The 25,468-nt window shown below is 38.1% G+C and overlaps 1 protein-coding gene across 1 annotated transcript in view; it reads right to left on the minus strand.

Moving 5' to 3' along the window:
* zmp:0000001168 (signal-induced proliferation-associated protein 1) overlaps positions 1-24,670 on the minus strand; it is a 30,486-nt gene extending 5,816 nt beyond the window's left edge. Inside the window, exons 1-14 of the mRNA XM_059351257.1 lie at positions 23,285-24,670; positions 22,179-22,303; positions 21,904-22,092; positions 20,473-20,647; positions 18,832-18,935; positions 16,512-16,669; positions 15,353-15,959; positions 14,996-15,270; positions 13,826-14,254; positions 8,655-8,781; positions 8,419-8,542; positions 6,218-6,316; positions 5,216-5,288; positions 984-1,062 (exon numbers count right to left, since the gene is read on the minus strand). Coding sequence (XP_059207240.1) covers positions 984-1,062; positions 5,216-5,288; positions 6,218-6,316; positions 8,419-8,542; positions 8,655-8,781; positions 13,826-14,254; positions 14,996-15,270; positions 15,353-15,959; positions 16,512-16,669; positions 18,832-18,935; positions 20,473-20,647; positions 21,904-22,092; positions 22,179-22,303; positions 23,285-24,392 — 3,672 coding nt within the window. The 5' untranslated portion in view covers positions 24,393-24,670. The remainder of the gene's footprint in view (positions 1-983; positions 1,063-5,215; positions 5,289-6,217; positions 6,317-8,418; positions 8,543-8,654; positions 8,782-13,825; positions 14,255-14,995; positions 15,271-15,352; positions 15,960-16,511; positions 16,670-18,831; positions 18,936-20,472; positions 20,648-21,903; positions 22,093-22,178; positions 22,304-23,284) is intronic.
* Between the last annotated feature and the right edge of the window lie 798 nt (positions 24,671-25,468).

The following is a 25,468-nucleotide window of genomic DNA, read 5'->3' on the forward strand; positions in this document are numbered from 1 at the left end:
CTTGGTATGGCAGCAATTACACTTCTTTAACCCTTTAATTTCTGCTTAGAAAAGTAATTCTCTGTATTGCACATTGTTCATTTCTCCAAGTGCAATATTGCAATATTCTCATGTGCAATTATTATGTTCCTATTGGGACATTTTATATTAATTCAGATTTTTTTTTCATTCACTTATTTGATTGTTTTATTGTTATGTGAGTTTTTCCTAATTTCCTGTATTTTATTGTACTTTTAGAGCAGCCTGGCACAATAATTATCTTAAAATATTATAAATCTTATCTTATCTCCTCTTCACACTTAGTAAATCAATTAAAGCACACTAATAAAGAGTCAATATGCATGCTAATAAACAACCAGTTAATGATGAATATTTGTTATTTAATATAAAGTGTTACAGAAAAGGGTTTGGTAGAAATAAATAGTAGACGTTCCATATAATGAGCAGAAATAATATGTATATACATTAGTGTACACACAGACACACAACACAAGCTCCACTTGTTTGCTGAAGAAGACCAGAAGATGTGGTTAAAAGCTCCAGAAACACTGAACTTTGTGTTGAGAATAGTTTTTTTTGTAAAGCAGCTGTTTCCGAAATAACATACAGTATTTTTTTAACAACTACATACATACATTAGTATAAATGTACTAGAAAATACTGACAACAGCATTCAAGGAGTTGTTGTACATACATTTCTTTTAAAGTGTGATATTGGAATATAAAAAAAAATGTACAAATTTACAACATTATAAATAAATAAATGCTTTTTGAGTGTGTTTTTTTTTTTTTTAAGCCTGCTGAGACTTGATATGGCTGAATGGACGGGAGGAGTTGTACAAGAAAACAAAAGCCTGCGTAAGAGAAACAAAACAGCTCGCTCCAGCGACAGAAGCAAATACTTTTTCCTACCTGTGACTCTCCCCGTGGAGCGCACTGAAAATATTATCACAGAGACAAAACATTCATGAAAGTCAAAGCACCTTTTGCAGGTCATCCTGCAGCCTCTTCAGCATGGACTCCAGCTGAGACACCTTCTCTTCTAGGTGGCCTGGAGAGTCACTGCAACAAAGAGAGGCAGTGAAACTTCGTCAAAGGCAATTACAGAATCACACACTGTATAAAAAAAAAGATAAATAATAGCTACTCAATACAATTGAGGCAACAGATTGCACGCAATACTATTAATTTAACTACGTTACAAGTTGAGTTAATAACAACTTAACAGGAAGTGTTAAGTGTCAATTAAAAACGGACTAATTCTATTGTGTTGGATTCATTCAAAATTGTCTTGATTTAGAATTACATACACATAAAGATTATATTTGATGTGGTCAAAATAAGTAGATTCCATCTCAAACATTTTTATATTAAAGTTACTTAAACCAGTAGTTCTCAACCTTTTTGAGTCGCGACCCCCAATTTAACATGCATGTTGTCCGTGACCCCCGCTCACTGAACACAATCTCACACGCACAGTTCAGATCACCCAAAAGAGAAACAAAATGACCAAAAAAGACACAAATTGACCACAAAATGATCAAAAAAAGACACAAAATTACCTAAAAAGACACAAAATGACCAAAAAAAGACACAAAATGACTAAAAAAAGACACAGAATGACCAAAAAAGACACAAATTGACCACAAAATGAACAAAAAAAGACATAAAATTACCTAAAAAGACACAAAATGAACAAAAAAAGACATTAAGTGACCAAAAAGACTAAAACACATTAACACATGAACACTTTAACACAGTGGAGACAGAGCTGACTTCCAAAATGATTTGGCGACCCCCAGAAATCATCTCGCGACCCCAATTGGGGTCCCGACCCCAAGGTTGAGAATAGCTGACTTAAACAACTGCCTCAAAATCAAGGACGCATTTATATTTAATACATTTTATCAAATATATTAAGTAAAATGAAATGACTACAGAATAATATATTACAGTGCACGGTTTGTAAATAAATGTATTTTTTAGGTCACAAATCCACAAGGTGCATGTTTGCACTGATGCATTTTATAGATTTTTTTTTCTTTTGTAAGTAAAAGTTCCCTCTCATGTTATAACAGCAGTATTCAGATCTCTTACTTGTGTAAAAGTACTAATACCACACTGTGACATTACCCCACTACAAGTAAAAGTCCTGCATTCAAAACTTACTGAAGTAAAAGTACAAAAGTATCAGCATCAAAATGTACTTAAAGTATCAACAGTGAAAGTACTCGTTATGCAGAATGGACCTCCTCAGATTGTTTTATATTTTAAAAATATATAATTGTATTATTATTATTGATGCATTTATGTACGCAGCATTTTACTGTCGTCCAGATAGGGCTCATTTTAACAACTTAACGTACTGTTATGAGGTTTAATTAAAAAAAAAAAAATCTAGTCACTTTAATTGATCATGATTTTCCTGTTAAATCTCGACCTGAAAAGTAACACTGGCAGCTAAATATAGTGGAGTAAAAAGTACAGTATATGCCTCTAAAATGTAGTGAAGTAGAAGCATAGAGATACATAATGTAGAAATACTCAAGTAAAGTAAAAGCACCTACAAATTGTTCTTAAGTAGAGTACTTGAGTAAATGTACTTATTCCTGTATAACACATACAGAGTGAACTTTTCAATTTGCTTGATTGGCCGTGGAGCGTCTGTCATTGAGACATTGTCCCTGCTGCATTTAATAAGAGCTGCAATGCTCACAGTTCAATTTACAGTAATTGCTGAGGCTGACAAGCAGACCTATTCTCACTGAGTACAGTCATCCCATGATGCATTTCGTCTGACTGCAGTTAAACATAATGACTCCTGCTCTCCGGTCAAATTAATAATAAAATGATCAATTTATAACAATGAACAATGGAACAATTCTAACCTTTTTTTTGTTCAAACAATATCTCATTGTACACAAAAGGAACCCAGAATGTGAACACTGTATAACAGTTTAACTCTATGGAGTCTTATTGGGCTATTTTGTCCATTTTTGAATCCCTTTCATGTCTTTACGTGTCATGTTTGGTCATTTGTGTCTTTTTTTAGTCATTGTGTGTCTTTTTTGTCATTGGTGTCATTTATGTGTCTTTTTGTGTCTATTTTAGTTATTTTGTGTCTTTTTCTTGGTCATTTTGTGTCTTTTTTTGTCATTTTTATGTCTTCTGTGGGTTTTTTTTGGTTATTCTGTCTTCTAATTTTGTGCCATATACCAAATGGTTTATTTTTGGTGACATTTAGTGAATGAAACATGTAGAATAAAGTGACTTGACAGAAATATCACAGTTTTAAGCTTCGTTTTGGTTACTTTTTCTGACGGAAACTTTTGTAACTTTTCTGTGTCATGATAATTATTGCAATTTGCAAGTTCAGGTTCAAAAACAGACACTAATGAGAGATGATATAGAGTACACTGTACAATTGTTTCTTTTCAGCATTTTATATGGGAGTTGGAGCCAAATTTAAAGGTGAACTAGTCATCAGTGCTCATCACTACAGTGTGTGGGCGGACATAGAGTGCGTCTGTAAATACTTCTTCTGAAGTAAAGCTTCATGTTGGTGTTTACTGATATGTGTTGACTCATTTTCTTGCTTTTGGCAAACAGTTTTGCCAACTTTATATGCTCAGACGCAGCATGGAGGAGAAAAACAAAACAACCACAGAGCTGGTAAACATTTTACAGAAAGATGTTGACAGTGATTCAGACAAGCTGTGAATTGATGTCTGCATTTTTACATTTCACTCACTATGGCCTTGAATTCGGTTATATATAAGTCCTGCAGGTTTATCGAATCAGCACAATCATGCCTCGAATTCATCAGATAAATATTTTTTTTAAATTGGAATTACATTCATTTATATACATAACACTTTTCCAAGTTCCCACAAATGTCATGAATAGTGGATAAAAGTTGGGTCTCCACATGCTATTCAGATTGAACGCCTTTCTGTCCTCTCCTCTCAGCTCTGTGTAAACAGATTTTCAGTGAATTTGTCACATGACCGATGATCAATCATGTCTCCACAGTGTCACTGAGGAGCAGAATTTAATGTTTTTAACAGGATCTAGTTATTCCAAACTGTTAATTTTTAGCGAAATTTTGTTTAAATAAAATTTAATGAGGAAAGTAAATTTAATGAGGAAAATAAATTTAATAAGGAAAGTAGAATAAAGTGATTAAGACAGAAATATTGAAATTTCAAGCTTCACTTCGGTTACTTTTTCCAATGATAACTTTCAAAACCGATGATTTGTTCAAGAACCTTCAAAAGGATCAAATTTAGATGATAATGTCCCTTTTAACAGTTTCTTTCTACAATAAATGGTGAATTTTCTGCATTAAAAAAAAAAGAAAACACAAGTGAACCCCAGTAAAATCTAAATCATTAAGAGAGAATAAAGGAATGTGTGCAATGATTTAGACAAGCTATTCTCAACCTTGGGGTCCCGACCCCAATTGGGGTCCCGAGATGATTTCTGGGGGTCGCCAAATCATTTTGGAAGTCAGCTCTGTCTCCACTGTGTTAAAGTGTTCATGTGTTAATGTGTTTTGGTCATTTAATGTCTTTATTTGGTAATTTAGTGTCTTTTTTGGTCATTTTGTGTCCTTTTGTGTCTTTTTCTGGTAATTTTGTATCTTTTTTGGTCATTTTGTGTCTTTTTTTGATCATTTTGTGGTCAATTTGTGTCTTTTTAGGTCATTTTGTTTCTTTTTGGGGTAATTTTGTATCTTTTTTGGTCTTTTTGTGGTCATTTTCTGTCTTTTTGTGGTCGTTTTTTGTCATTTTGTGATCAATTTGATTCTTTTTTGGGTAATTTTGTGTCTTATTATTATTAAGTTATTACTTTACAAGGAGTCTCTGGCTTGAAGCTGACTGTTACACACTCAGGAGGTCAGAATGGACCTTTAAACTTATAGCAAAGGACTTAGATTAAAAGTAACAATAAAATATAAAAATATATATAAATGCACAGACAGAGAGATGTTTTAGTTGTTGTCTGCTTCATTATTTGTCCAAAATTCGTCGTGTCAACTGAGTTTGTCTGATCTGAACTGTAAGATTCTGTTCAGTGAGACAACATGCATGTTAAATTGGGGGTCGCGACTCAAAAAGGTTGAGAACTACTGATTTAGAAAACAACAAAGAGAAAAACTACAGAGATATTGAACTTTTCTGCATCACCCTGAATAGACTGTATAGCAACCCACCTTTCCTTTGAGTCCCTGAGCTTTCCGTCTGTCTGGTCGGCTCCTGCTTGGGACGGGTCTCCGGCTTTACGGTCTGTGAACATTGGGTAGGGATATGGCACTCAAATAAGTATCTGCCAGTCCATTACGAATACGAATACGAATATGAATACTTTATTTTTGGATAGGGACAGTGCACATTAAGAACATCGATAAACATTTGTAAATATGCCGGATTATAGCAAGGCTGCTAGTTTACATCCGTAGTCCCTAAAAAATTAAAATAAATACAAATATAAAAGATAGCAAGTACATAGATAAGATACAAATAGAGGAGACAACACAACACAAACCAGACCCAGACAGGATATAATTATGCAATAAAAAGGTATGTCGTCTCAAGTCCAGTTAGTGGTCACACTTTGATGTGATTTGAGCCATTGTTTTAGATTTCCTTTAACGTAGTGCGCCTGACACAGGCCCTGAGTCCTTTTCTTTATAAATTCATTCAGCGGCGGTGGAGCTAGACCACGGAGACTTTTGTATACAAAACAAGCAAATCGGAAAGTTTTAAAATGATGGAAACTTAAAAAATTATGTTTTTTAACCCATTGACGCCTAAAACTTCCTGTAAAACCTCTGGGCGATTTTAAAATAAGCCCCTAAAACCTGAAGTTTTTCTGGCAATTCAACAGAAGTGTCAATAATTCTACTAAATAATAGATTTTCAGCCTCTGTAGCAGATAGAAATGAAATTCAAAAAGTATTTTAGAGCTAATACAAATCCTACAAAACGACGTATCCGCTTTCCAGGCTTCAATGGGTTAAGGGTCTTGCAGATATGGAAGGAGAAGGGTTTTTTATAGAGTCTTTGGGGCTTTTTTATAGAGAGATTCTATTAAATCCATAACATAACAGTCATTTTTATATAATGAACTTTAGATTTATCAAACAAGAATTTTTAGATTACTCTAGAGAATTATATTATTTTACAGTAAGTTTTTTTTTTAAATAGTTCCTCACCCTCTCGTGACAAAGCCTCCAGGATGCTGCGGCAGGCGGTGGCCAGGTCAGCGATGGACTGCCACTCCTCCTCAGTCGAGTCTGTCGTCTCTGAGAGAACTGAGAGAAAGAGGTAGAGATGGATCAGCTCTTTTTTTCAGCCAAGGAAAGTAGAGAATATTCTAAATATTGTGACATTTTCATGATGGGAATAATTACTTTCTCCCTGAAGCTTCAAGTAAATAAATTCGAGGAATTATGGCAGAAATGGAAAGTGTATTTCTCCCCAAAATGCCCTTCTTTTTAAAAAAAAAAAATCTTTGTATGCACGTCTACAGATATATTATTGTCTTTTTTTTTTGTTTTACTCTTTAAAAACATAACACCCCATGTTCTAATTTTTATTCAAATTATACAGTTAAAAGTTGAATACAAAAAAATAATTTAAAAAAAGAAGAAGATAGAGAATATAACAGAGACCCCCATCATTTAATTTCAAGTGAATTTCACAACATACACACTAAAATAGAAAGTGTTTGTCTTCTCTTAATGCATACAGAATTAGTATTCATTTATTAATATTAATTATTAAAGCAAAGAATTTTCAGATACGGACACAATAAAAAATATGAAATAAATTGTACATATATAAAATAAATGTATCATATAAATAGATATAAAATATATTTAGATATAATATTTACATATAATATATAATTTTTAAAAAAGCGTACGAAAAAAAGAACAATAATAGGCTTCTATCGGGAGTTAGGAAAATGAAAGGCCTATAAAATAGTTTAGGAAAGTTTGCAAAAATAATTAAGGATTGAAAAACTGGCCTTCGCTACAGTTACGCCAAACCAAGAATAGAAATAAGTAGAAAGTATATATATATAAAAAGTAGAAAAACAGCAAAATATATACAGACTCAAACAAAATAAACAGACTTAAAATACTATTTCTGCACAAGTAAGCAGGTGACACTCAATTATAATAAATAAAGTGTGAGGTGTAAATGTGTTAACATGATTTAAAGTCCAGGTTCAGTCTGTTGACACTCTCAGGGAGGAATTGAAATAATCATATGTTATTATTCATGCATTTGCTCTGAAAACTTTTCAGGGACCTCCTAGCAGTGTCACAGACCCCTGAAGGTCTCTGGACCCCACTTTGAGAGTCACAGCTTCATGTGCGGTGCAGCAGAACATGGGACTGCAGACTTTTCAGCAGCTGTCTATGTTAACAAAGAGCCACCACTGGGGGGCGCTGCTGTGTTAATGCTGTCAGATTTAGAGGGACAAGGAAATGTTAAGAAGCATGTAGGACGTCTACAGATTTCACTGAATTATGTTTTTCTCTTTGTAAGATCTGCTCGGCATTGCTTAAATGGAATTCAAGCCTAAAATACAACAATTAAATCAAATATGTGAGACAATGAACCTTATATGACGATGAATTTTGATAAATTATGCATGAAAAGTTGCTAAAGAATAAAGAGAAATTCAAATTACATTCAAGTGTTTTTTCCTTTAAAGGTTTATAAATGTCTTCGATTTTATCTCTCAGTTCCAAAGTTGTGGTGCATTTTAACAGACTTCCTGTGAAAGAACGTGATGCGAAACAATCAGAGGCCGCCCCCGTGAAAAATCAGATGAGAGGATGAGCAAGTGTGCTCTTATGGCGGTTAAATGATGAGTCTCATAGTCTCAGCGGAGGCAGAGCAGATGGTGTAAGAGGGGCTCCTTGATTTGGGGCTGCCTAAAAAACTCCACCCCTCCCACTACCCATCTGTCCCCCTTTTATCCCAGCCCTGGCAGGGGGTGGCAGCAGAGCAGGGGTGATATTAGATTAGCGGAATAGGGGGCAGCGCGGATGAAAGAGGAGGGACAAAGGGGATGCAGTGGGGAGCAGAGGGAGGATAATGAAGAGAGGGGTTTAAGGCAGAAAAAATCTGGAAAAAAGGGACTATGAGACTCAAATCAGGCAGAGATGATTTGCAAAACATGTGTAATTGTTCCATTTTGGCATCATTTGAGCAGTCGTGTCAGCTGTTGTGTCTGAGAGGAGATTTGTTTTGAGTGCATGATCGGGGTCATAATATCTCTTTGAGCCGGCCTAATTCATTTACAAACATTTATTATTTATTTTTAACAGTCCTTTTGTTGAAAAAGGGGATTATAAATATATTACAATTATATGAGCAGAGATAGGGAAGTACTTACTCTTGGTGATGGAGTTATGAATACTGAGGGCTCGTGAATTTCTTTCAGCTCGGTCTAAACACGACAACCGGGAAGACGAGTCACTCACCGAAGCTTTGTCATCGCCAAACTCAGCGGCCATGAACTGGAGACGTAAGAGACAGAGACAGATAAAGGGGACTGTCAGAGAGAGTGGGATGGAGATGGAGTGCTGTGGAGAGAAACCACTCAGATGTCCTCTCGTCTCAGTCTGTCACCTGTTCGTCCTCCAGGGGAACCTTGGGTTTGACGGCCAGGATCAGATCAGGTGTGGCGTCTCTCAGCTCGCCGACGTTCTCATAGATGTGGCGTCCACCCTTCAGCCCCACGTTGTCGTACACGTGCCTGTCCGGCCGCCAGGGAGGGAGAGATGAGAGATTTCAAGCTTCACTTTGGTTACTTTTTCCAATGATAACTTTCAAAACCGATGATTTGTTCAAGAACCTTCAAAAGGATCAAATTTAGATGATAATGTCCCTTTTAACAGTTTCTTTCTACAATAAATGGTGAATTTTCTGCATTTAAAAAAAAATAATTTTTTTTCAGACAAGCTGTGAATTGATGTCTGCATTTTTACATTCCACTCACTATGGCCTTGAATTCAGTTATATATAAGTCCTGCAGGTTTATCGAATCAGCACAATCATGGCTAGAATTCATGACATAAATATTTTTTTTCAAATTGGAATTACATTAATTTATATACATAACACTTTTCCAAGTTCCCACAAATGTCATGAGTAGTGGATAAAAGTTGGGTCTCCACATGCTTTTCATATTGAACGCCTTTCTGTCCTCTCCTCTCAGCTCTGTGTAAACAGATTTTCAGTGAATTTGTCACATGACCGATGATCAATCATGTCTCCACAGTGTCACTGAGGAGCAGAATTTAATGTTTTTAACAGGATCTAGTTATTCCAAACTGTTAATTTTTAGCAAAATTTTGTTTAAATAAAATTTAATGAGGAAAGTAGAATAAAGTGATTTAGACAGAAATATTGAAATTTCAAGCTTCACTTTGGTTACTTTTTCCAATGATAACTTTCAAAACCGATGATTTGTTCAAGAACCTTCAGAAGGATCAAATTTAGATGATAATGTCCCTTTTAACAGTTTCTTTCTACAATAAATGGTGAATTTTCTGCATTTAAAAAAAAAGAAAACACAAGTGAACCCCAGTAAAATCTAAATCATTAAGAGAGAATAAAGGAATGTGTGCAATGATTTAGACCAGCTATTCTCAACCTTGGGGTCCCGACCCCATGATTTCTGGGGGTCGCCAAATCATTTTGGAAGTCAGCTCTGTCTCCACTGTATTCATGTGCTGATGTGTTTTAGTCTTTTAGTCTTTTTGGTCATTTAATGTCTTTTATTGGTCATTTTGTGTCTTTTTCTGGCCATTTTTCGTCTTTTTTGGTCATTTTGTGTCTTTTTCTGCCCATTTTTCATCTTTTTTGGTCATTTTGTGTCTTTTTTCGATCATTTTGTGGTCAATTTGTGTCTTTTTTGGTCATTTTGTTTCCTTTTTTGGTCATTTTGTGTATTTTTTTTGTCATTTTGTGTCATTTTTGGTCATTTTGTTTCTTTATGGGGTCATTTTGTGTCTTTTTTGGTCTTTTTGTGGTCATTTTTTGTCATTTAGTGTCTTTTTGAGGTCATTTTTTGTCATTTAGTGTCTTTTTGTGGTCATTTTTGATCATTTTGTGATCAATTTGATCTTTTTTGGGTAATTTTGTGTCTTTTCTGACAAATCCCAAAGTATTTGGGATTTGTCTATCTCTGCACGTGCCTGTCCGGCCGCCAGGGAGGGAGAGATGTGGTTGGTGATGGGGGGGAAACACAAAGCAAATCTGCTGTTGATGCTTTCTGACTTTTCTTTTTATCCAATCTAGAGGTCAAAACAGAAACTGGAGCACTTACAGACAAGTAATCTCCAGGATGGCTTGGATTTAGGCCTGATTGATGTTTGCTATCCTACACTCACAAAATCATCTATCAAAGAAATCATATCTGATGTGGTTCCGGCCATATTATTCAGTTAGCCTCACATAACAATAAAAAACAGTCAAATTCATTTTGGTGAGCAGCAGAGTTTAATGTTATCCTCATGAATATTTCCTGTTTGTTGAAGCTGTTGTGGCCTTTTGGAGTTCTGAGGGTGAAACCCACTGGTGTGCTTACATTGTTTTGCCAAGCAGACACAAACGTGTCCCGCTGTTTTTACACAGGGGGTTTTATATTCATTTCCTTTGAGAGAAAACACACAAATGTTTGCGTGACTGACAGAGAAGCACCTTGATATTTAAGAGGAAGAGCCCAGTGCAAACCATAAGTAATTGTTTAATGGAAATAAATCTGCTTTTTGTTAATATTTGCTTAACTTGCTGTAACCCTCAGAACCCCAACAAGCCGTTTCAGGGCTTTTTTACATTTTACTCACTGTGGCCTTGTATTTTTCTGTAATATATACTGCATTTGTGTGTTTTTGTGGTCATTTTTTTTGTAGAATAACACAATGATGATTACATAAATCATTTTCAAAAAGTAGAAATGCAAGTTTGATTTGAATTGAATATTTTTTTAATGGAATAAAATGCTGTACATATTGAACTTGAATTTTTTTAAAACCCTCTCCTGTCCTCTCTTCTCTGCTCTGCGTAAACAGATTTTCATTGAATATTTATCAGGTGACCGTTCGTCTCAGCAGAATCAATCATGTCTTCACAGTGTCCCAGAGGAGCAGAATTTAATGTTTTTAACAGGATCAAGTTATTCCAAGCGGTTTATTATTTGTGACACTTTATAACATCCAATTTTTTTCCTTTAGTATCCGAACACCACTGAAGAATGGCTGACAATAACTTCATAATTCACAAAGAGCAACAACAAGTGTCTCAGCTGTGAGCAATACTTTTTTAGCATCCACTGAAAACTGTTTCTGTTGTGTTGTGCTGTCGGGAAAAGACAGAAAGCCCTTCTTGGTGATGTTTAGGGGCATGGTTTGGGTTAAAATATATAGAAAGCCCCTTAAAGCCAACTTCCCCCATGTGCTTGTGAGCTTCTTATAGCTTTTTTTCCTAAATGCTGCACCCGTCGTCAAATTGCTTCCATTATTTGAACGTGTTTTCCTAATTTGATGTCAAGGCCAACGTACAAATCAGCATCCAGACCAAAAGTATGTAGTCAGGAGTCTCAACATGCTTTTGGTCATGTAATATGAATGCAATTAATAATTTGCCAGTCCACTTGGCGTTTAGCCTCACTCTATTTCTGTATTCTTTTGGCACAGTGGCCCAAAAGGTTACACCAAAACAAGTCCCAAACACAGCAAGATGAAAAGAAAAGAGAATTATCAAAAGAGGATAATTTATGCAGCTTTTTGATGGAAAATTCTGCATAGCATACCTCTAATGAATGGTCTGAAAAAAACTTCAAATCCATTGTCATTATAACTTTTTACTAAAGAGTTAAAGATCTACTGCGCAGTGAGTGTTAACACAGTTCAGTGGAGCAGGGTGACACATTGCTTAGTGTGCTTTCTCCGTGCCGTGTCCTTTGCAGGAAAAGTGACGCACCAACTCTCTGAGATTAAAATGTGATGAGTCAGCTTCAGTTTGAGGATATTTTCAGCCATGTTGGATGATTTAAAAGCCATTTTTACCTGATGGTGGCCTCACGGTGTGCAGATGTAACTAGAAAGATCTCCCCTTCTATCCTCTCTATAATACAGTCTATTTAGAAAAAATATCAGTAACGCTTTATATTAAGGTCCTTGTAATAACCATTAATTAACAAGTAATAAGGCCCTTGTAAGTCCTTACAAGATGCTTATTAACATTATTGTGTGTTTATAAGCTTATATAAGTGTTAATAATGGCATTACAAACACCCATGACCCACCCATTATGTCTTTGTCATGCCTTTATTAATCTTATTTTGTTTGCTTATTGATATTAAAATATACTTTATTGCTCATCTATTATAAGTTAACTATAAGTTAACTATTCTTTTTGCAACTACCAGATCTAAAGCGAGAACAATGCCTTATTACTTGTTAATAAATGGTTATTAAGGACCTTATTATAAAGCGTTACCAAAATATCTAATTGCGATTATTTTGACTGATTCTGCAATTGTAATATGATTCATGATAGTTTTTGTGAAGATTAGTTACCAACCATTTTTTGTAGGATCTCTGAAGTACCACAATACTAATATTCAAATATTTTGCCTCAAATCAAATATTGTCCCACCAGCATTTTGATCATTACACCAGCCGAAATTACAATTTCGATAAAGTTTGCTCCACTGTGCAGCTCTGCTCTATAAAGCCTCCATAACACTCGTCTGTCAGGCTGCGATAGCTTTATTATTATATATACTGTTGCTGCCATTACTATTATTACTATATACTGTAATATACTACTATTATTATTATACCGGCCATACCGGCCTTATTTATTATTATTATTATTATTATATATTATATATCATATTATTTTATTTAAAATTACCTTATTTATATTTTTCATTTTATTTATTTTTATATTATTTATTATCTATTATTACATATTATATTATATACTGTACTATTATTATTATTATATACCGTCTAGTCACTATAGCATTGTTGCCATCATATCACCAGTTTAATTATTACCATCATCTTGTCAACCATCCTACCAACTGATGTTCTCTGTTTAAGTGTCCTTGTTCTATTCTGTGTTTTTTTCTGTTGTTGTTTTTATTTATGCTACCTCAGTATTTTATTCTATTGTATTTTATTGTACTTGAATACCGGACTGCTGTGACAACCGAATTTCCCTTCGGGGATGAATAAAGTAATCTATCTATCTATCTATCTATCTATCTATCTATCTATCTATCTATCTATCTATCTATCTATCTATCTATCTATCTATCTATCTATCTATCTATCTATCTATCTATCTATCTATCCATCCATCCATCCATCCATCCATCCATCCATCCATCCATCCATCCATCCATCCATCCATCCATCCATCCATCCATCCATCCATCCATCCATCAGGAATAGGTAGATAGCAGAAGAATGAACACTTTCACATCTAAAACACATGGATTGATCACTGTGGAGGTGTAGACTTCAGAATGTCAGCTTTTCAACAAAAACTGTCTGTCTGACCTTTGAAAAAGGAGCGTTTGGCTGCTAACGCTATCTATCTATCTATCTATCTATCTATCTATCTATCTATCTATCTATCTATCTATCTATCTATCTATCTATCTATCTATCTATCTATCTATCTATCTATCTATCTATCTATCTATCTATCTATCTATCTATCTATCTATCTATCTATCTATCTATCTTGAATGAAGAGTGAGATGAGCCTTGGTAACTCACCCATCACACGTCTCCCTGTAGGACGGCTGTCTCTCCAGAGAACAGCTGCGTGTGAGCTGCGAGCCGCTGCCCTCCTGGCTCTGATTGGTCGGCTGGTCCTGCAGAGAAGTGGCCCGTAACAACGGTAAGCTGGGCGGCGTGAGGAGCGAGCCGTGACTCCTCTCGCTTTGCCCTTTATCACACGACTGCCCTTCGCCCTCTTCGGCCTCCACTTCCACCTCCGTCATGTCCGCTTCATCGACCCCACACGGCTTCAGCTTATCCTCCTTCATCTCCTCCACCACCACCTCCTCCTCCTCCTGCTCCTCCACCTCCTCCTCCTCCTCTTCTTCTTCCCTCTCGTCTAGTACCCAGGCCTCTCCGGACTGGTTCTCACCCGGTTTACACTCTGCATCCTTGATGGCTTTCTGGTAAAGCTCGGAGAAACTTCTGCAGAACAAAAAACAACAAAATACTTAGTAAGAAGACCGTCATCCTGCCTCTCTTTTCCGTCCGGCTTCTCTTCACATTGTTGAGTCATAAATTAATCCGGAAGCCAAAAACAAAGATTAGATGGAAAACAGTTCTATATTTGTCTATTATATTCCTTTGAGACCAACTTCCTATCAAGAATCATGACATCTTTGCTGTAATTTGTGCTTTGTTGCCACAGAAAAAGCATTTCAGGACTGAAATATAAAAACAGTGGGATTCTCTGAGGATGCTTCTGCCGCCACCTTTGAAATGTTGCTCTAAAGCTGCAGAGGTGTCCACTTTAATATTAGTTTTTAATTATTTTTACAGTTTTGTAGATGTTTCTGCCCTCTCTCTGACTTCAGCTGAGTGGTAACTGTGCTGCTAACAGTGGGACAGGCTGTGCCAGTGTGATTAAAGATCATTAGAGGGATTGATTGGTTGTGAGCCAGCTGGTGTGACACTGACTGCAGGCCGACATCAACAGCAGCGAGCTGTGACCTCTCTTGTTTTCCTGAATGGACTTGTCCCACTAACCCCCTCCTCCTTATTTGCTCTCTCTCTCACCCCTTCACTGGGACTACTCTCCACTTTCTAGAGCAAGCTTATACCCACGAGACCCTTCTCAAGTCACTCCCCGTGTCTGTTGACCCAAATCTGCCCTTGTTAGTGTTCCCTTTCTCTCGTCTTCCTCCTCATACCCGCAGCCTGACCCACCTGCGAGGCTTGCCGTTCTCGTCCGGTGGGATGACGGTGATGTGGATCTTGTGCGCGGTGCGGAGCAGCCTGGTCCTCTCCTCGGGGCTCAGGTGAACCAGCGAGTGTCCGCAGAGTCGCACCACACGAGCCCACAGCTGCAGGCCTCCGCTCTCGGCGTAGCAGAACCGCTGCAGCTCCGTCACAAAGCCCTCCTCGTTCATCAGGAAGCCGGGCTGCCCGACGCCGTCGCGCAGGGGGGTGACCTCAAAAGCCTCGCAGCCCCGTGTCACCAGCTGCAGATGAGCAGAAGATAAATAAATCAGAATGACATGAACCACCCACTGCAACATTTGAAATCCGGATGCAATCACCCACCTCTAGCCTCTGCACCACCTCTTTTATATCCTCCGCCTGGCTCTCCATTGCACTGATTGACACAGAGTCCCCACGCTCATAGAAGATATCCAAACAGGGCCCGCCCTCTTTAGTCTCTGTCACGGCCTTCCAGCCGATGACATCTCGACAGGAGCAGTTAAACACCACCCTGCGCGTGCACCTCTCGATGAGCACCACCGACTCGGCCGACACCCCGAGCAGACAGGGCAGCTTGTGCTCTCCCGCCTCTCCTTCGTCCCCGCCGTTGACCATCACAGCCCACACCAGCGCCCCGGCACTGTGCAGCTCGGCCCCTTTGGCGCCCTTCAGCTTGTCTTTGCGCTTGCCTCCCAGAGAGAGCAGAGGGAACTTGGTGGAGGAGTCGATGGGCGTGGTGGTCACGTAATTTTCAGCCAGGTCCTTCAGGTATTCCTGTCGCGTGCGGGTGGCCATGGAGCGGAACTTTTCCGACTTCTCCGCAGCGTTTTCAGCATTCACCGCCTTGGCCAGGAGGAAATCTCTGAGGGCAGGCGAGCGAGGGAACCGGGCGCCCTTTGGGAACAGCGGGCCAAATAATGGTATGTCTTTAGAGCGTGTCACAGCCACCCTGGGAGGGAGAGAGAAAAACAGGATGACAGAGTAAGAGAGAAGGTGCAGCAGAAACATTCGATCTTTGTCTCGTTTTTCAGGGCTTGACTGTTGTGTAGTGCTCTGCAGAATTACAAACATTTACAGGGAATCTGCTGCGGTGGAGCACAGATTTGTGTTTCCTCCCGAGCTGCCCCACAAGTCTTGCGATTTATGAGACACGTGTGTACAAGTGCACGTAGTAACAGCCAGCTTTACAATGATTTACATGCATATCATGAATAATATGGTGAGAAAATGAATGTGTCTTTTCCTGAAGCCCAGATCTTAATATACATATATAGTGTGTGTGTATATAAAGAGGCTGAGTGCTGCTATGTGTTCTCCTGAATGCCCAAGAGAAATTTCTCCTACAAGAAACAGTAATCTTATCTTTCTAAACTTATCTTTTGACACATAGGGCCGACTGGCTTGCCACAAATCTACTCTATCAAGAGATTTCGGCCTGCAAAAGAAAGGTAAGAGATGTATTTATTTTGAGCAGCGTGTCAGAGGCAGGAGGGAGTCAGACCTGTAATAGGTGTTGTCAGTGCAGGGCTCATGGACCTGAACGATGATGAAGACATGTTGGAAATGTGAGCGGATGGCCTTTGGAGTGAAGGGCAGAGCGCCTGGCTCCTGGAACACGATTGTCACGATGTCATTACCGATGTGTCGCTTCCTCAGCAGCTGACGAAGTAAACAAAACAGAGACACAGAGAGATTTATTAAACAAGATATAAAACAACAGGTTTTGTATCTTCAGAAGCAACTAAAAAATGTTATTTCCTTTGCTGGAAGTATTTTTCTCCCAAAAAGTTAATTATTTGGCTGAAAAGTAACTGTTGTTTTATTGGTATTTATCATATAGAGGTGGGGAAAGTATTCAGATCCCTTACTTAACCCTCTATGGTACGGTGCCCTCAGGCAACATACCCATTTTCGGCCTGTTAAATTTCTACAAGTCATGTTTTTGAGTGATGCGATACTTTTAAAAAGAGGGAAGAGTATAGGGAACCAATAGCAAAGCTTTAATTTGTCACATGATCTACAGGAGGCCATATTGAAACCCTCTTTTGCAGACTTTTCCAAAGGAAACAGCTTTGCCATTTAACAACACAAAAAATCACTCAAAACGTAATTTCCTGGCCCTTTACAATCTGGAAACAAATATATTCCTACTGATAGGTGAGTAATCCTTCATTTTTGATAGTTTCATACACACATTCATTTCAATTGGTCGTTGGTTCAATGGTACAATGTTTCCTGTTGATGTTAAAATTAATTTAAAAAACTTCCTTTTTCACTTGTGCACTGTTATGGTACTATGTTGCCTATGGACAACAAACCCAAAAACTTCAACAACAAAAAAAAATAATTATAATATTTCTTCAGATTATTTTTATTTAGCCTATTTTAAGACAAAAAAACACTCCAAAATGTTTTTCCTAACTGGCATCATAATGCGTACCATAGAGGGTTAAGTACAAGCAATAATACCACACTGTAACTACTGCACTTGAGTAAATGTATGTGATGATTTAGGAGAAAATAGTCGTCCAAAGACTAAATCCAGTATGATAAGAAAATTACAGGGAGCACAATCAAATATTTGGTATCTTTGGTTTTACACATCATGCATTGTAGATCATATTTTATAGAGAATACATTAAACACCATCCGAAACCATCCAGACTTTGACTTTTAATAAAAGTTTAATATTGTAAATGTCACCTTGTACTATTCGATACTTGCCCAAATTACATCTGCATCAATTTCTTAAGACTTTAGACCAGAAAAAAAAGATGTTGTGGCATTTTCTTTACCGTACTAAATATATATTCTTTGGGCAGATATGTGTTAACAAACAAAATCAGTTTGTTTAATTTCTTCAAGTAGTAGTAGTAGTAGTAGTAGAAGAATTTACTTATTTTTTTATATTATCGTTTATATTATTATTAATTTGATCTGAATCTGAAATTTTGAAAAAAAATAATATTGTGATTTCTTATGCAACTTTGCTTGTAGTTCCGAGAATAAGAATATTACAAAAAAATTTTTTTTTAAGGATTTATGTTGATTGTTTAATGTAAAACAAAAAACAAAAATGTATTTGGTATTTTTGCCATCACACATATGCATTTTAGATAATATATCATATTGAAGATATTTAATAAACACTCCACCGTTTGACTATTAATAATAGTGGATTTTTTTTTTTAATGTGACATTGTATTGTTAGCTACTTGCCCAAAGAACATCTGTAGCAAATTCTTAATACTTTAGATGAATAAAAACTGCATTAGGAAACTATTTTTATGACTGAAAAATGATCACTTCTTACTTAATAAAAGAACTGAAACTGAAGTAACTTCATCAAGCTATGAATACATCCAAAGCCGATGTTTAAAGAGGAACCTCTGGGCTTTGTCACTGTCACGTTTTGTTTAATTTAAACCTTTAATCTATATTAGCATGTCATGTCCGGTCTCTTTGTAAGTGACAGCAAACAGGCTTAAACCGTAGACTGCACATAAAGAAGTGACAGTCAGCTGAACAGGAAGCCGACTGTGAAAACCTTCATGGTGGGTGTGAACACTGGGGGGCAGGATTTTTATGTCATGCTTGTTGCAGAGCACAGAGGCTTTTTTCTGAAGCATTTACCAAAGCATGACAGTGTGAACAGAGATGGGTAATGAAGGTTGTACCAAGACTGATGCAATTTCTTTTCTCGAATGGAGGTGAAACGTTTGGGAAAATTACTATTCTGTGGATTCCAAGAGATGAACTTTGAATTCTGCTGCAACACAAAAGGCAAGAGAAGGAAATCTCAAGTTGTTTTTTTTTTTTACCTGTTGTGTGTTGTTGGCTGTGTAGGGCAGCATAGTGGACACATGAAACATAATCTCATAGTCCTGGTAGCGCGTGTAGAGGGAGTGTGTCCCGGTTGAGTCCGCTACACAAGCAGAAGACACACAGAAAAACGCAGAAAGAGACACACAGATCAGGATTTAGCCAGTGGTGGAAGAAGTATTCAGATCCCTTACTTCAGTAAAAGTACTAATACCAAGATGTGAAATTACTCCACTACAAGTAAAAGTACTGCATTCAGAACTTACTGAAGTAAAAGTACAAAAGTATCAGCATGAAAATTTACTTAAAGTATCAAAAGTAAAAGTACTCGTTATGCAGAATGGACCCACTCAGATTGTTTTATGTATTCTAAATATATATTATTAGATTATTATTATTATTATTATTGGTGCATTTATGTAAGCAGCAGTTTATTTTCTCAAGATAGGGCTCATTTGAACTATTTAATATAGTGTTATGAGGTTTAATTTTTAAAAACTTTAAATTTATCTTATTTTTTATATTAAATCTCGACCTGAAAAGTAACCAAAGCTGTCAGATAAATGTAGTGGAGTAAAAAGTACAACATTTGCCTCTAAATGTAGTGGAGTAAAAGTATAAAGTTATATAAAATGGAAATACTCAAGTAAAGTACAAGTACCTTAAAATTGTACTTAAGATATAATAGAGATAATATGATGCTTCTGTTGATACTGTCTCTAGGGGGACTCCCCCCACTTATCTCTATGTATCATATATGTTTTTTTTAAATTTATGTATGATATGGCTTACCCCCTGTGGTTCTTGTTGTTATGGTTGTTATTTTTGTCTAAGACAGCTCTGTTTGTTTGTTTTTGTGGCTGTCTGTGCTGGTTTGTGTAATGTATATTTGGCTACTCATAATGCCATGCTGTATATATGCGAAGGAGCAGAATCTGTACAGCTTTATTTTTTTTTAATACATGTCATAACCTTCCATTCATGTTTCTCCAGCCGATTGCTTTATATTTGTATTTATCTTTATTTTATTTTTTTGTTGTTGTTTTTACTATATGAAAAACTCAATAAAGATATTGAACACAAAAAAAATTGTACTAAAGTACAGTACTTGAGTAAATGTACTTACTAAAGTTTTTTTTTTTCCTGTGCGACTATGCATGTATGTCTGGGTGTGTTTATGTGTTTGTCTAAACTGGGTATTTTGAATTGTACATATTTTTTTCTTTTTATATTTATATTTTTAGAGACTCTTAAATGTTGCACTTACTGGAGAGCACTTTGAATTTCGTTGTACATGTGACAATGACAAATAAAGACCTATTCTATTCTACTTAGTTACATTCCAACACTGGATTTAGCAAAACATTTCTGAATGAGACTTGAAGTGTCGCAGTCAGGGTGAAATCTGTCCAGTTTGCTGCTGTCTGCCGCTCACTGAGGGGAAAACAGCTCTGAGATAATCAGCAGTGACTATGCTATTTTGCAGGCGTTACTCAGATTACATACGGCCAGATAGGAGTTATCTTTGCTCTCAGTGGGTGCACTGATGCCCTTCGGATAACGGTCTCGTGACAAGGTGAGATACAGCCAATAGATGCGTGTGTGTGTGTGTGTGTGTGTGTGTGGTGCATTCAGCTCACTCTTGTTGTCCAGCTGAGCTCGGTATTTCTCCCAGCCCTTCAGCCGTACGCGCCCCCCGAGCAGATCCAGGAACTCCTCGAACGCCGGGCCCGAGCTCTCGTTGTTGTACATGTCTTCCTCGGAGCTCTGCCCGGCCCGGCAGTACATCACCCCGACCTTCCGCTGGAAGTTCAACTGCATGAGAAGACAGAGGAGATCGTAATTAGCCTGCCCCTGGTACAAAATGCTGCTGCACGTCTTTTAACTGGCACAAGAAAGTATGAGCACATTTCACCTGTTTTAGCTTCACTGCACTGGCTGCCCGTTCATTTTAGGATTCATTTTAAAATTATTTTATTTGCTTTTAAAGCTTTAAATGGTCTTGCTCCTCCTTATCAGACAGGCCTCCTCACTGTCTCATTTTAAATCTCTTCTTAAAACCCACCTCTTCTCATTGGCTTTTAACACCACGTAGAGTGTTGATTTTATGTTGATTTTATGTTGATTTTATGTTGATTTTATGATTTTATGATTTTTTTGTTTTTATTGTATTCATGCATATTTTATTTTGTGCGGGCAGTACATTTTACATTTTATTTTATTTATTTTTATCCCATTTTTAATTTATTTTATCTTATTGCATCTTACTGATCTATTGTTTACTACATCTCTTTGTATTGTGTTATGTATTTATTGTTTGTGCAGCACTTTGGAAACCTTGTGTTTGCTAAAATTGTGCTATATAAATAAAGGGGATTGGATTGCCCCAAGACCTTTCATCTTATAGGGTATCTGATCCATTGATTTCTTACTTTAAAGCTCAAAAAGCTTGTCTGAAAGAATTTATGTTGTTATACACCTGCACAGCACACATTACACTACTAATCTTATTAATCCCCTTCAGTTTTTACACCAGAGCTAAAGCAACACATGCAGGAAGCAATACATTTTTTTTTTGTTTGTATCCATGATTTCTTCACATTCTGTTAATACCTGCTGATTTCTTGGATTAACCCCTTTATCGTAGAGTTTTAGGGGGAGATAGCAGGTCAACAATAGATGTCAGATAGAAGTGGTGTACAGTTCTTCTATCTATCTATCTATCTATCTATCTATCTATCTATCTATCTATCTATCTATCTATCTATCTATCTATCTATCTATCTATCTATCTATCTATCTATCTACCTATTAATCTATTAATCTATCCATCCATCCATCCATCCATCCATCCATCAGGAATAGGTAGATAGCAGAAGAATGAACACTTTCACATCTAAAACACATGGATTGATCACTGTGGAGGTGTAGACTTCAGAATGTCAGCTTTTCAACAAAAACTGTCTGTCTGACCTTTGAAAAAGGAGCGTTTGGCTGCCGTTTGTCACTATCTGATGTCTTGGAAAAGCTTTCTGTGTGACAGATGCAGCAGTGTCGGGTGTCCCACTCACCCCCTGCTCGTCCAGCTTCAGTAGGGTGTCTCGGACCTTGGGGGAGTTTGAGGCCAAGCGAAGGCAGTGCAGGTTCAGCTCGGGCATGATGAACTCCAGCAGCCTCTTGGGAGACAAGCCTCGAGGGGTGGTGTGACGAGCGGCAGAAGGCACAGACTCCTCCAGGATGGATCCTCGCAGCGTCTTCATCTGGAGGAGACGATTCACAGTCAAATCAATTTTCACACACGCTGAACTTGAGGGATGCTCAGAGGAGAGAAAAAGTGCCAGTTTACCTCTGTGGTGCGAAAGATGATTCTGTAATTGTACTGAGCTCCGCTGGATGCCTCTTTCTCCTCCCGACGGAAACTAATGGCCACTGGACCGAGGCGATCGTCCATGCCGAAGAAATTCTGGTGTTCTGTGAAAACAATACAGTCGCATAAATACAACAACTACTACAACAGTGTTGGGGTTTAATTATAGTTGCTGTTGTTTGGTGTGTCTTACTAGTAATTTTGTGTCTATTTGTAGTTGTTTTGTTGCTTTTTTTGTAGTTGTTTTGGGTCACAGATATGTTTTTTCTTTATAGTCATTTTAAGACTCTTTGTGGTTGTTTTGTGTCTCTTAGTAGTCATTGTGTGTCTCTTTGTGGTCCTTTAGTGCCTTTTGTCTTGTTTTGTGTTACTTTAGATATGATTTGTTTCTCTTTATTGTCATTTTAAATCAGAGAGACATTTGGTCCCTATATAATATAATATAATATAATATAATATAATATAATATAATATAATATAATATAATATAATATAATATAATATAATATATTAGTGCCTTTTGTCTTGTTTTGTGTTACTTTAGATATGATTTGTTTCTCTTTATTGTCATTTTAAATCAGAGACATTTGGTCCCTATATAATATAATATAATATAATATAATATAATATAAGCATGAATTACAGTCATTTTTTTCCCTTTATAGTCATTTTAAGACTCTTTGTGGTTGTTTTGTGTCTCTTAGTAGTCATTGTGTGTCTCTTTGTGGTCCTTTAGTGCCTTTAGTCTTGTTTTGTGTTACTTTAGATATGATTTGTTTCTCTTTATTGTCATTTTAAATCAGAGAGATATTTGGTCCCTATATAATATAATATAATATAATGTAATGTAATATAATGTAATGTAATATAATATAATATAATATAATAAAATATAATATAATATAATATAATATAGCAAACAAGTAAACATTTGTTCAGTGTTAAAAATGATTGCTTATCCACATTGAAGAGTACCGCTGTTACCAAAAACTACCAAATAAAGTAAAGTTAATCCCTGTTATATTATTCTCTCCATTGACAAAACAGAATCAGTTCAAGTTAAAGTTGACTTGTACTTCACGAACCTTTCATGTAGAAGTATTTGCGATAGTAATGGGCTCCCAGGTCTGCATGCTCTATGAAGTAGTTGCTCTTGCCCTGCTGCTGGACGTGGCTCTCTCTGGGCTCCTCCAGGACCGACACCGCATCATTGGGGGTTCGCAGGCTCGACCAGAGTCCCCGCCCCCCCTGGGATCGACCCAGACCCACCTGCTCTTCTCCACCCGTCTCATTGCGGAAGTGGGGGCAGCTGAGCAGCAGCTCGTTATCGTTGCCGTCGCCTTCGTCCAGCAGCAGCGACTGCTCGGGGTCATCCGCGTTCAACCCGTTCCCTCCCCCGCCCTGTGCGGGTGAAGACGGGGTGGTCTGGGAGAGCGGGCGCAGCTGGGAGGCGGCTGAAGCCCCTGAGGTGATGTTCTTTTTCCGCCCGATGCTGTCTCTGTTTGTGGCCGCCTCGGTTAAATCAAACAGGATGCTCTGAACATCGTAGTGGGCAAAGTTCCTCACCCAGGCTCCGCCTCCGAGGTTGTCGTACGGCCCTGGTTGGGGGATCTGAGGGGGTTTGGATTTCTTACTTAGACCTTCGGGCTTCGGCGGCTTGGCAGGTTTCGGGGATTCCCCTGCGGAGACAGACAGACCCCGAAAGAATCCATCAGGCTCTGGAGGGTTGCCCTGCAGTCCTAAAAGCAGGAAAGGGTCTTTGAAGCGGAGGGCGTTTGGACTCAGGGGCCCCTGGTCGTCTGTTCCCAGCTCCTGGGCCTGAGTCTGTCTCTCCAGTGAGGACAGACTGCCGTATTCCCTGTGTAGCAGCACACCCCCGTCCCCCTGAGACCCTGTGCCCACCTTCTCCCCAACTGCCCGGGCTGCTTTTCCCCCCGCCTTCCCGGAGGAGTCCAGGTCCCCTAAGGTGACATCGCTGTTACTTCTCTGCATGATGTGGCCCCGGCCCACCGACCTCAGCGTCAGCCCCACGCGGCTCGGAGTTAGGCTGTCTACGTCCGCCCCATCAGCCTCCCTCCTGGGCGGCCACTCCACTACACCTGCTTCACGCTTGGGGTCAAAGTTGACGGTGGCGATAGGCGGCCGCATGTTCTGCCGGCGAAACTTGCGGATGAAGAGGTCATCTGACTGCATGGTGCCAGAGAAACCAAGGATCTTTTCTCCACTCTGGTCCAGAGCTTTCTGCTCCCCCAGTTAAATTTCTGTCCTGGTCTCTATGGTGCTGGTGTGAAACGGTGTGTGTGAAGATGGAAAGCAACAAATATAGTCCTCATTCACACCACTAATACGGTTGAACTTTCTCCACCCTTGTTCTCTCATAGATGTCCCTGTGAGGTGCTGTTATGTGTGAAGAAGATTGAGTTGAATATGCAGCTGTGTCTCCCTGCAGGGGTCCGTCCAGGTGTGCAGATGTGTGTCCAGTTGTGGGGTGCTCCTTCCGGTGGAGTGAGGACGAGAGGATCATCACTAGAGCCCGAGTCCTCTGTGTAGGAGAGGCTCTATCAACCCTCCTAACATGGCATCCATTTGTCTGCACTCTTCAGTGCCTGCTGCTTCCCTTTTAGTCTGGTCCACTGGCCACCTGTAGAAAAAAAAAAAGAAGAACTTTCTCAAACACAAGTTTCCAATCGTTCACCCACACAGCGACTATTTTAATCGACAGCTTTATATTCAACCCATAGCAGCTTGTCAGAGTACACAGCACTTTGTGGAGAAGAAAAGCTTTGATAAACAAGTATTGAATTACAACAATAAAGCGGCAGGCAGGTCTGACGTGAGTTTTATTGTTGAGTAATGCCTTGTACCTTTTTTTTTCAGTATTATTCTTTCCTTTACACACTTTCCGTTCCAAAGTTTCCCTAAATAGTTCCATAGCCGACTTAATACTCACCACATCCAGCCTGCACACGCTCACAATAGACAGTATTAACAGAGGGGAGGGGGCCTTCCTGGCTCACTGAAGCTCTGCCAACACACCAGAAATAAGTGTAAACTGTGTCTCTCTCCCTCGCATACGTTCACACACAAACAGACGTGGTTTGTGTTAGTTCACTCCTGCACCAGCAATTAAAAAGATATATAAACAATGTATATAACAACTGAGGTATTTCATGAAAGCTATTATTTTTAAGTCTATTAAAAGGTTAAGAGTCATTTAGAAGAGTTTTTGTGCGATGAGGCAGTGCGCTTCCCCTTTTTAAAAGACCTAA

Source organism: Centropristis striata, chromosome 15 (assembly GCF_030273125.1).
Source record: "Centropristis striata isolate RG_2023a ecotype Rhode Island chromosome 15, C.striata_1.0, whole genome shotgun sequence".
NCBI lineage: Eukaryota > Metazoa > Chordata > Actinopteri > Perciformes > Serranidae > Centropristis > Centropristis striata.